Source organism: Boleophthalmus pectinirostris, unplaced genomic scaffold (assembly GCF_026225935.1).
Source record: "Boleophthalmus pectinirostris isolate CB_2022bp ecotype Guang Dong unplaced genomic scaffold, ASM2622593v1 HiC_scaffold_23, whole genome shotgun sequence".
NCBI classification, from domain to species: Eukaryota; Metazoa; Chordata; class Actinopteri; order Gobiiformes; family Gobiidae; genus Boleophthalmus; species Boleophthalmus pectinirostris.
Window position 1 is genome coordinate 3,052,234 of NW_026571207.1, and position 12,309 is coordinate 3,064,542.

General features: G+C 44.7%; 1 protein-coding gene across 1 annotated transcript; it reads left to right on the forward strand.

The window, feature by feature from the left end:
* The first annotated feature begins 2,446 nt into the window (after nt 1-2,446).
* Nucleotides 2,447-11,884, forward strand: LOC110168341 (gamma-aminobutyric acid receptor subunit alpha-4-like). Its single transcript, XM_055159587.1, has 4 exons — nt 2,447-2,528; nt 3,915-4,058; nt 5,089-5,241; nt 11,784-11,884. The coding sequence occupies exons 1-4, from the start codon at nt 2,471-2,473 to the stop codon at nt 11,882-11,884; spliced, it is 456 nt and encodes a 151-aa protein (XP_055015562.1). The 5' UTR covers nt 2,447-2,470.
* Nucleotides 11,885-12,309: the final 425 nt, after the last annotated feature.

The window sequence follows — 12,309 nt, forward strand, 5'->3', positions numbered from 1 at the left end:
TCTTTTCTTTCTCTCTCTCTCTCTCTCTCTCTTCTCTTCTTTCCCTCTCTTCTCTCTCTCTCTCTCCCTCCCTCCTTCTCTCTCTCTTTCTTTCTCTTCTCTCTCTCTCTCTCTTCTCTTCTTTCTCTTCTCTCTCTCTCTCTTCTCTCTCTTCTCTTTCTTCTCTCTCTCTTTCTTTCTCTCTCTCTCTCTCTTTCTCTCTCTCCTCTCTTCTTCTCTCTCTCTTCTCTCTTTCTTTCTTTTCTCTCTCTTTCTTTCTCTCTCTCTCTCTCTCCTCCTCTTCTTCTCTTTCTCTCTCCTCTTTCTTCTCTTCTCTTCTCTTTCTCTTTCTCTCTCTCTCTCTCTCTTCCCTCCCTCCTTCTCTTTCTCTCTTTTCTTTCTTTTCTCTCTCTCTCTCTCTCTTTCCCTCCCCTCCTCTCTCTCTCTTCTGTCTCTCTCTCTCTCTCTCCTCTCTTCTCTCTTTCCTCCTCTTCTTTCCTCTCTCTCTCTTTCTCTCTCTCTCTCTCCCTCTGTCGTTCATTCGTTCGTTCATTCGTTCGTTCTTTCGTTTGTTTGTTTTTTTTCGTCTGATGATGGATCGGTTTTAATAAAGTGAAATTTCTGGATGTGTCTTGGTCCCGGAGGCTTCGGTTTCACCTCATTTGGTTAAAGACGACTTTTTTTTTTTTTCCGTGAAACAGAATCTCATTTTAAACTTTTCTCTTCACCAAATGTTTCTTTGCTTTTCTCAAATTCCTCACAGAAAAACGCTCAGCTCTGCCGGGAATGTCCCACAGTGCGGCATTAAACATATTTACACATTTTTCATTTATTCGGTCACGCGTGTTTTTTTGTTTTTGTTTTGTTTTTTCATCGACCTGGTGGACGGGCTCGCCTCTCCGCGGATCCGACCCGCAGCTCGGCCTGGTGGCTTGTCTCCGTGGAGATAGACGGGGTTTTGTTGGAGCACCGTGGAACATTCCGGGGAGAAACGACATCTCCACGGAGACGGGCAGAAAGATTTTAAAGGCGCATGGGGCGTCCGGTCAAATGCTCGTCCCCGCGGAGATGTCATCGCTTTGTCTGGAATGTTCCGCAGTATGGCATTAAACCTTTCTGTCGCCATGGAGACCAAACCATCTCCAAATCTATCTTCAAAGGCCGAACGCTGTAACATCAGAATCTGTGTCGCTCATTTGTTTTTCAAAATAAAACCAAAAATGAGAAAAAGAAAAAAAAAAAACTATTTTGTTCATTATTTGTCTCCAAAACCAAAATGGAAAAAAACAAAAAAAACTGAACCAGGACTAAACCAAGTCCAGGACCAGACTGGAACCAGACCAGGACTGAGACCGGAACTTTGACTGGGACCAGACCAGGACCAGACCATGATTGAGACTGGGACTGAGACCGGGACTGAGAGCGGGACTACAACCGGGACTGAGACTGATACTGAGACCGGGACTGAGACCAGGACTGAGACCAGACTGAGACCGGGACTACAACAACGGACTGAGACCGGGACTGAGGACCGGGACTACAACCGGACTGAGACCAGGACTGAGACCGGGACCAGAGCAGGACTGAGACCAGGACTGAGACTGGGAACAGGACCAGGACTGAGACCGGGACTGAGACCGGGACTGAGACTGGGAACAGGACCAGGACTGAGACCGGGACTACAACTGGGACTGAGACTGGTACTGAAACCGGGACTAAGACCAGGACTGAGACCAGGACTGAGACAGGGACTGAGACTGGGACTTTAACTGGGACCAGGACCAGGCCATGATTGAGACCAGGACTGAGAGGACTGGACCCAGACCAGAACTGAGACCGGGACTGAGACAGGACGAGAGAGACTGAGACCGGGACTGGACGGACTGAGACTGAGACCGGGACCAGAACTGAGATTGGGACTGAGACCGAGAACAGGACTAGAACTGAGACCGGGACCGAGACCGGGACCGGGACCAGACCAGGACTGAAAAAGGTTTAGTCCTGGTTCAGTCCGTTATCCGTTTTTTCCATTTTTCATTTAAACACAAAATCAAAAACTGAAAAAAAACAAATCTTATCAGTTTTTTCATTTTGGTTTTGGAGACAAATAATGAAGTTGATTTTTCATTTTCTTATTTTTGGTTTTATTTTGAAAAACGAATGAACGAATGACACACAGATTATTTACGCTAGAAAGAGAGGGAGTTTAATCGACGACCTAACGACCCCAACACGTCCACAGTTGTTGGATTTTCTTTTTTTTCTTTCTTTTTTTTTTAAAACTTGAACTTTTAGAGACAATTTGAAACTAAAAAAAATCCTGCAGACGCCCTTTAAGGAGAGAAAACTGTCACTTTTAAAGCCTGAATAATGTAAAAAGCCAAACTGGACATGACTGCTCACTCCTGTTCTGACTGTACGTTTCCTGGCAGATGTTCCACAGATGTTTTATTCATGTGTCCTCAGGCTCACCATCAGCGCCGAGTGCCCCATGAGGCTCGTGGACTTCCCCATGGACGCCCACGCCTGCCCGCTCAAGTTTGGCAGCTGTGAGTACGTCCTGTGTCCTGAGGGGGGCGCTCTGAACGGGGAGCTCTGAACGGGGAGCTCTGAACGGGGCGCTCTGAACGGGGAGCTCTGAACGGGGAGGCTCTGAACGGGGAGCTCTGAACGGGGAGCTCTGAACGGGGAGCTCTGAACGGGGAGCTCTGAACGGGGAGCTCTGTGTCCTGAAGGGGGTGCTGTTCTGGAGTAGTGACTGTTTCACACTGACTGTTTCACACTGTCTGTTTCACACAGACTCTTTCACACTGTCTGTTTCACACTGTCTGTTTCACACTGTCTGTTTCACACTGTCACACTGACTGTTTCACACTGACTGTTTCACACTGTCTGTTTCACACTGTCTGTTTCACACTGACTGTTTCACACTGTCTGTTTCACACTGTCTGTTTCACACTGTTTCACACTGTCTGTTTCACACTGTTTCACACTGTCTGTTTCACACTGACTGTTTCACACTGTCTGTTTCACACTGTCTGTTTCACACTGTTTCACACTGTCTGTTTCACACTGTCTGTTTCACACTGACTGTTTCACACTATCTGTTTCACACTGTCTGCTTCACACTGTTTCACACTGACTGCTTCACACTGACTGTTTCACACTGACTGTTTCACGCAGACTCTTTCACACTGTCTGTTTCACACTGACTGTTTCACACGGTCTGTTTCACATTGTTTCATACCGAATCTTTCACACTGACTGTTTCACACTGACTGTTTCACACTGACTGTTTCACACTGTCTGTTTCACACTGTCCATTTCACACTGAGGTTTAGTGTAAATGTTCAGATATGTTTCATTTGGCGGATCACGTCACACAGGTCACACTTCCTGTCGCCGGGTCGTGTGACAGCTGCCCGTGTGACCTCTGACCTCTGCGTTCGACAGATTTAAATAAAGTTTTAATCTGATCCGACGCAGGTGGATTCAGCCGAAGGACGAGTCACACACGCCGCGAGTCAGGTCAGGGAGTCACACACGCCGCGAGTCAGGTCAGCGAGTCGCACACGCCGCGAGTCAGGTCAGGGAGTCGCACACGCCGCGAGTCAGAGTCAGCAAGTCGCACACGCCGCGAGTCAGGTCAGCGAGTCGCACACGCCGCGAGTCAGGTCAGGGAGTCGCACACGCCGCGAGTCAGTTCAGCGAGTCACACGCCGCGAGTCAGGTCAGCAAGTCACACACGCCACGAGTCAGGTCAGGGAGTCACACACGCCGCGAGTCAGGTCAGCGCGTCAGGGACTGGAGTCACTCACACCGTGAGTCAGGTCAGTTCTCTACTCAGGTCTCGGCTCAGGTCTCAGCTCAGGTCTGGACTTCAGGTCTGGACTTCAGGTCTCTCACACTTTAAACCCTCTTCATGTCTCTCCCAGACGCGTACCCCAAAACAGAGATGGTTTACACATGGACCAAAGGCCCCGGTCACTCTGTGGAGGTCCCCCCCGAGTCGTCCAGTCTGGTCCAGTATGACCTCATCGGACAGACCGTCTCCACGGAAACCATCAAGTCCATCACAGGTGAGTGCGCCTCCCGACCCCTCGACCCCCCGACCCCCCGACCCCCGACCCCCGACCCCCGACCCCCCGACCCCCGACCCCCGACCCGCCGGGTCACGGGTTCAGATCCCCGTCGAAGCGTGTGTGCACGTTCTCCCTGTGTGATGGTGGCAGAGTGGTTAGTGTGTACTCATGTGTGCTCATGAGTACTTGTGTATACTTATGTGTACTCATGAGTACTTGTGAGTACTCGTGTGTACTTGTGAGTACTTGTGCATACTCGTGCGTACTTGGGTATACTCGTGAGTACTCTTGTGTACTTGTCAGTACTTGTGTGTACTTGTACTTGCAAGTGAGTACTTGTGTGTACTCGTGTGTACTCCTGAGTACTCGTGTGTACTTGTACTTGCAGGCGAGTACGTGGTGAGTACTCGTGTGTACTTGTACTTGCAGGCGAGTACGTGGTGAGTACTCGTGTGTACTTGTACTTGCAGGCGAGTACGTGGTGAGTACTCGTGTGTGTACTTGTACTTGCAGGCGAGTACGTGGTGAGTACTCGTGTGTACTTGTACTTGCAGGCGAGTACGTGGTGAGTACTCGTGTGTACTTGTACTTGCAGGCGAGTACGTGGTGAGTACTACTCGTGTGTACTTGTACTTGCAGGCGAGTACGTGGTGAGTACTCGTGTGTACTTGTACTTGCAGGCGAGTAGTGTGGTGAGTACGTACGTGTGTACTTGTACTTGCAGGCGAGTACGTGGTGAGTACTCGTGTGTACTTGTACTTGCAGGCGAGTACGTGGTGAGTACTCGTGTGTACTTGTACTTGCAGGCGAGTACGTGGTGTAGTGGTAGTACGGTGAGTACTCGTGTGTACTTGTACTTGCAGGCGAGTACGTGGTGAGTACTCGTGTGTACTTGTACTTGCAGGCGAGTACGTGGTGAGTACTCGTGTGTACTTGTACTTGCAGGCGAGTACGTGGTGAGTACTCGTGTGTACTTGTACTTGCAGGCGAGTACGTGGTGAGTACTCGTGTGTACTTGTACTTGCAGGCGAGTACGTGGTGATGGCCGTGCACTTCCACCTGAAGAGGAAGATGGGATACTTCATGATCCAGACGTACATCCCCTGCATCATGACCGTGATCCTGTCCCAGGTCTCCTTCTGGATCAACAAGGAGTCTGTGCCCGCCAGGACCGTGTTCGGTACTAAACCAGGACTAAAACAGGACTAGACCAGGACTACACCAGGACTGAACTAGGACTAAAACAGGACTAGACCAGGACTACACCAGAACTAAGACAGGACTAAACCAGGACTAAACCAGGACTAAACCAGGACTAAACCCGGACTAAAACAGGACTAAACCAGGACTAAACCAGGACTAAACCAGGACTAAACCAGACTAAACCAGGACTAAACCAGGACTAAACCAGGACTAAACCAGGACTAAACCAGGACTAAACCAGGACTACACCAGTACTGAACCAGGACTAAAACAGGACTAAACTAGGACTAGACCAGGACTAAAACAGGACTAAACTATGACTAGACCAGGACTAAACCAGGACTAACCTACACCAGGACTAAACCAGGAACCAAACCAAACCAGGACTAACAGGACTAAACCAGGACTAAAACAGGACTACACCAGGACTAAACCAGGACTAAACCAGGTCTACACCAGGACTAAACCAGGACTAAACCAGAACTGAACCAGGACTGAACCAGGATTAAAACAGGATTAAAACAGGACTACACCAGGACTAAACCAGGACTGAACCAGGTCTAAACCAGGTCTAAACCAGGTCTGTCCCTGCGTCCTCTGTTTAATCCCACACCTGTCTGTTTCATAAGTCCGTGTGGCGTGGACCGGGACTTGGCTGGAGTCCCGGTCTTGGATCTGGACCAGGATCTGCTGGGTCCTGTTGTGAGAGTGAAGTGGAGGTCAGGCGGGATTATGTAAACGGACAAATTCAAATCTGTCCCCGAGCCGTCACCGGGACGACGCCAAGGACGCCGCCGTTTGTGCTGACGCCGCCCGAGTCCCAGCGCAGCGACTTTTAACACTTTTCAAAATTTGTCACGAGAATTTGTTTTGGTTTTTTGTTTTTTTCACGCCAAAATTCTCCAGCGCGCAGATTTTTTACAAACGTGACAGTTTCAAAATAAACACGAGATAAATTACTTCAATAAAAAAACTGAAAATCATCAAGAAAAAAACGATAAATAAAAAGAGTTAAAAGCATAAAGGACTGAACCAGGACTAAACCAGGACTGAACCAGGACTAAACAAGGACTAAACCAGGACTGAACCAGGACTGAACCAGGACTGAACCAGGACTAAACCAGGACTAAACCAGGACTAAACCAGGACTAAACCAGGACTAAACCAGGACTGAACCAGGACTGAACCAGGACTAAACCAGGAAAGACTAAACCAGGAACTGAACCAGGACTAAACCAGGACTGAACCAGGACTAAACAGGACTAAACCAGGACTGGACCAGGACTAAACCAGGACTAAAAAGGACTAACTGGGACTAAAACCAGGACTAACCAGGACAAAACCTGGACTGAACCAGGACTAAACCAGGACTGGATGAGTCCTCCTGGGTCAGACCTGAGTCCGGTCTGTTCCTCTCGAGCCAAACTGCAGCTTCAGCTTTTCCACGGCTTCATTAAAAACTCGGAACAAACGGAAACTGAAATAAAACTCTTGACTCCACGGAAACGCACCTGGATCCCGTTTATTTTATTTCATTTTATTTTATTTATTCCAACAAAACCACGAAGGATTTAAACCCGCTCCTCTTTTCTCCCCGGATCCCGAGAACCCGGAAACAAACACGCTCCACTTTCTGAACTTGAAACGCCGATCGGATTTAAACAAAAAAAACGTGAAAAACGAACTGTGCGTTTTTAAAGATGCACTGTGTAACTTTTCAGATGGGCTTGTTTCTATGGAGACGTCACTGCCAGGACTAAACCAGGACTAAACCAGGACTGAACCAGGACTACTGACTGACCAGGACTAAACCAGGACTGAACCAGGACTGAACCAGGACTGAACCAGGAACTAAAACAGGACTAAAACAGGACTAACAGGACTAAAACCAGATAAACCAGACTAAACCAGGATAAACCAGGCTGAACCAGGACTAAACCTGACTTAAATCAGCAATAAATCTCAGGTCTAAACGCAGCTGGCTAAACCGTGCCGTACTATAACTGGGTGTTGTCTTCGGGATAACCTATTAAGGACTTTCCTGAGGTTAAACTTAGATTAGCCTGGGTTTACTAGTACATCTACACGGTTTTGAGTCCTGGACTAAGCTTCACGTCTAGTTATAGATCTACCAAGGTCTCACGTCGTCGCTAGTAATTACAGAGTCCTGTACTAAACCGACCTGAGACTGATATTTAGTTCTGGTCCAGTTGAACTGAAACAGGAACTGAACCAGGACTAATAACAACGTAGGTTCTTACGAAACCGTGCCTGGTAGAAGTTTTCAGATCCTAGTGTACCTAGACGTACCTCTAGGTTTAGTTTACACAAAGACAACAGTGACCTACCTTATAAATGAATGGGTGTTACAAGCAGCGACCCGAGTCATCCGTTCGTTTAGCCCTAAGTTGAGGTTAATCGGAGACAGGAGACATCAGCGAAAATCGTCTTAAGTGAGAAAATTCTGGAATAATAATAGATAACTTATGGACTCTAAACAGGACAGTAGAAATTTCTATAGAACTCCAGGTCGTAAATCCAGGTCTAACTGGAGTCTAAACCAGAGTAAACCAGGGATCTTATAAACAGGGTCTGTTTATATTAGCACCATCGCGGAACAGTTCGTGGCAGAGCAGTGACATCTCTCGTGGGAAACATAACAGGCAGACGGACCCACAATCCTGAGAGAATAGTTACCACAGTGCACCTGCTTGTACGGTTTTTTAAACTCGTCAGGATCCAGATTCACTAGCTACTTGCTTATTAATGACGTTCTATATATACCCTGTTTTCTGTAAAATGCGCTCCCCCTGCGTGTTTGTTTGTGATTTATTTTATTTTTTAAGTTATGACAGGCTTACTCACTTGTTAAGTTTGTTCCTTACTGTTTTTTAGTAGATAACTTACACATATCCGGGGGCAGGAGTATTACTCGAGTAGAAAGTAAAGTATCACATGGGAAAAAAAAAAATAAAATTTCCTTGGCTGTAAGTCACAAAAAGTCATCTAGATAGTTCCTGTTTCTACAAAGATCCTGGGTACTTATAAGAGTTAAGAGAAAGTAAGTACTTGGTTTAGTCGTGTCGGCTGAGATTTATGCAACTAGTTAAGGTCTAATAACCAATGTGAGTATGCATTTCGGGTTTAAAGATATTCTGTAGTCCTGATGTTTGAAGTTGTTTCTGTGGTTAGCTGATTCGTATCTTCCCTCAATGTATATTTCTTGGTAATGTAGCTATTGTGTTTGTTCTCGTCTCTGATAACAGTTCACAGGTTTTAACACGAACCTCAAAAGCATTCGTTTATTATTAACACACAAGTGGCGTATTTTCCATCTTGGCGAGAGTTTAGAAAAAAGTTACGCTTTTTTAACTATTTTAAAATAAGTTGAACGCATGGTTTTAACTTCCGGGCGTCCAGCTCGGGATCACTCGAGAAGCGCCAAAAAGGAGGGAGCGGGTCTTAATCCACCTTCAGTTAGCGTTTATTGTCAGGGAATCATAAAATATAACACAGGATCAGTAAAATAAACGCTAAGTAAAATAAACTAGGATCAAAACCGGGACGGGTTTCTCTCAGTAGCGCAGTGCGCAGCAGTTATTAAATTCTCACGATGCCGAGCTTAATGTATATCCCGAGTTTTTCACATGAAGCCAGTGGAAAGGAGTCTGCCGTTTTGTACGAGAGAAGGAACACCAGACCGAGACGTCAGGTCTGACCATTCTAGGAGGACATCACATCACCTCCTGGTTTAATCCCTGTATAGCTCCAGTTTTTTCTCAATCGGGATTAAGTTGGAGGGGGTTTCTAGTCCAGCTTAATCCAAGGATCTTATATTATCAGTCCTGGTTTAGTTTCAGTTACTAAGGAGCCAGCATCTAATACGCTAGCCTGTACTAAACCTATGGTCTAAAACTGTCTTAGTGTCTAAATCTGCACATAGGTCGGGGGGTTGTGAGTGGCTAGCGGTGCTCCCTAAGAGCTAGTCGAACTTTAAACCTTCTGGTCCAGTCCTGGTCTATCCTGGTTTAGGGAACTATTAAATCGGGGACTAAACCCTGGCTATTAAGGAACTTTACGAGACTCTTAAGGTCGACTCACATACCGAGGAGCTAAGACTGAGGTCTAAATCCGAGGTCTAAACCAGGACTGAACCAGGACTAAACCAGGACTAAACCAGGACTAAACCAGGTCTAAACCAGGACTAAACCAGGACTAAAACCAGGACTAAACCAGGACTAAACCAGGACTAAACCAGGTCTAAACCTAAACAGGTCTAAAACCAGGACTAAAACAGGACTAAACCAGGACTCTAAACCAGGACTAAACCAGGTCTAAACCAGGTCTAAACCAGGTACTACTAAACCAGGACTAACCAGGCTAAACCAGGACTAAACCAGGACTAAACCGGGACTAAACCAGGTCTAAAAGGTCTAAACAGGTCTAAACCAGGACTAAACCGGGACTAAACCGGGACTAAACCAGGACTAAAACCAGGACTAAACCAGGTCTAAACCAGGTCTAAAACAGGTCAAACAGGACTAAACCGGGACTAAACCCAGGTCTAACCAGGTCTAAAAGGACTAAACCAGGACTAAACCAGGTCTAAACAGGACTAAACCGGGACTAAAAGGACTAAACCAGGTCTAAACCAGGACTAAACCAGGTCTAAACCAGGTCTAAAACAGGACTAAACCAGGACTAAACCGGGACTAAACCGGGACTAAACCAGGACTAAACCAGGACTAAAACCAGGACTAAACCGGGACTAAACCAGGACTAAACAGGACTAAACCAGGTCTAAACCAGGACTAAACCAGGTCTAAAACCGGGACTAAACCGGGACTAAAACCGGACTAAACCAGGACTAAACAGGCTAAAGGTCTAAACCGGGACCTAAACCAGGACTAAACCAGGTCTAAAACAGGACTATTTCAGGTCTAAACCAGGACTAAACCAGTATCAGTCTGGGTCTCAGTCTCCGTCTGGTCTTGTTTAGTTTTTTTTTGTTTCCTTGTTTTTTTTTTCATTTTCTTAGTTTTGGTTTTATTTCGAAAAACAAATGAAGAAGTTATATCCAGATTTCGATTAACAAACGGGATTTTGTTTTGTCGTGGCTCCACATACAAAATGTTCTCTGTAAACTCGGGATGATTTAGTCAGACAAATGTTTCCTTTTTGGTTCTTCCTGTGGATCAATCCTGCCCATCACCTTCACCTTTCACTATTTTTCAATTCTGTTGGGAAGAGAAACAGTTTGAACAGAGGTTTGAGTCACACACATCTGATTCACTTTTACAGTTGTGTTTGGTCAAGTGGTAACGGAGGAAACAGGGTCAGATTTTTGACATTCAAATGTCTCTTATTCAGAAACTAGAGGAACTATTGAAATAAGTAAAGTATCAGAATGTAGGAAAGAGTTACACTCCAACAGGGTCAAGTTAAACCTGTGAGATTCTTTCAAGTTGTTCACAAAAAATGTAAAAACTCATGTTCGGTAACGGAGGGAATGAAATATGCAGCACTTTTTGGTCAATAAATCCAAACAGTGATAACTCTTGGTTCTCACTTCCATATCCTTAACAAACTGGTTTGAATATTTGCTTCATATAGTTTTCTACCATATGGTACAAGATTAGGTTGAAAAACTTTTTGACTCATGAGATTTTTTATTAATAAAGTTCATGGTAACGGAGGGAAAAGTAACGGAGGGAAAATTGTACAAACAAGTAGAAGGTGCAGGATTTTACATCATTTGTCACTTTTTCTTCTGAATACTTTAATATTACTTCAAAATGAAAGAAACTATTTCTATAAAACATGTCAGTGCTTCTAGGGCTGGTGTCATTAAGAAGTTGCTGATACGATACATATCTCGATACAGTGAGCTTTAGATTTATTACGATATATTTCAAACCGATTCGACACAGTTCAATAAAAATAAAGGCTAAATCGTGTCTGTGATACTAAAAGTCTTTCTTAAACCACTTTTTGTGCGAAGTTCATATGAAACACAAACATTTTAATCATCAAAACAGTGAAAATGTCAAATATGTTGCATAAAAACGTTTCCTTCCTCTGTAAAGGTTGGCTAAACTGTAGCTCTGTAACAAAATAATTTAGTAAAATAAACCAAAAAATCCTCTTGGTGATAAATCGATACAGCAGCCCACGATATCCAGACTGTATCATCACATTAAGCGATACGATATATCGATATTTCAATATTTTTGCACATCCCTAAGTCCTTCCAAGCAAATTTTTATCATTTTAAACAAAACATTTTTTAAAATCATGAACCTTCATCAACAGTTCAAAGATGGAATAACACAAGATATGATGAAATACATCCATTTATTTACATGATTAACTAAAGAACTTAAGAACCAATATTTATATAAATGAACTGCGTCTCATGATCAATACTACAAATGTGGCTGAAAATTTCTCAACAAAACGTGGCTAATCACACCACCGCAGGATGCTAAAAGACACTCAGAATATCACAAGGCTTTATAGAGCTGGACAGAGACGACAGGGACGCCCCTGTCTCAGACGCCAACAAGAAGGAAAGAGACGTAGAGACTTCAACTCCTCACACCTGCACGTGGTTACCATGACGACGAGATAGAGACTAGTAAAGTCCCAACGCTCGTCATGTCCATTCAAACACTGTCGAGGTCATAGAATCAATCAAAACAACAAACTGCAAACTTGAAACGTACATTTATTCACGATATTAAACTATACTCACCTTTCATTTCAAAGACTTCACTCATATGTTTTTTAATATCTGAGTTTATTCTCAAAATATTGTATATTTTTACAGATAATGCTAAAAAAGAGACCAGCTTAACCTGATACAAAACCATAATGATGAAAACAACACATTATGTCTGGAATAACTCAGGGAGAACGCAGCAGAAAGTGTTTACTACATGAACTGGAGGAAAAATAGGATAATTAATAAAAAAATATGCAGAAACAGAATTGATTAGATTGCTGCAGGAAATGCTTCGTAATATCAATGTCCTGCTTTTAGAAA

What these genes read in the sequence shown, in the direction of transcription:
- LOC110168341 (XM_055159587.1), top strand. Translation starts at nt 2,471, where the DNA reads ATGAGGCTCGTGGACTTCCCCATGGACGCCCACGCCTGCCCGCTCAAG. An exon ending in CCCGCTCAAGTTTGGCAGCT is followed by an intron (nt 2,529 to 3,914) that starts GTGAGTACGTCC and finishes TGTCTCTCCCAG; the next exon opens with ACGCGTACCCCAAAACAGAG. An exon ending in GCCCGCCAGGACCGTGTTCG is followed by an intron (nt 5,242 to 11,783) that starts GTACTAAACCAG and finishes AAGGCTTTATAG; the next exon opens with AGCTGGACAGAGACGACAGG.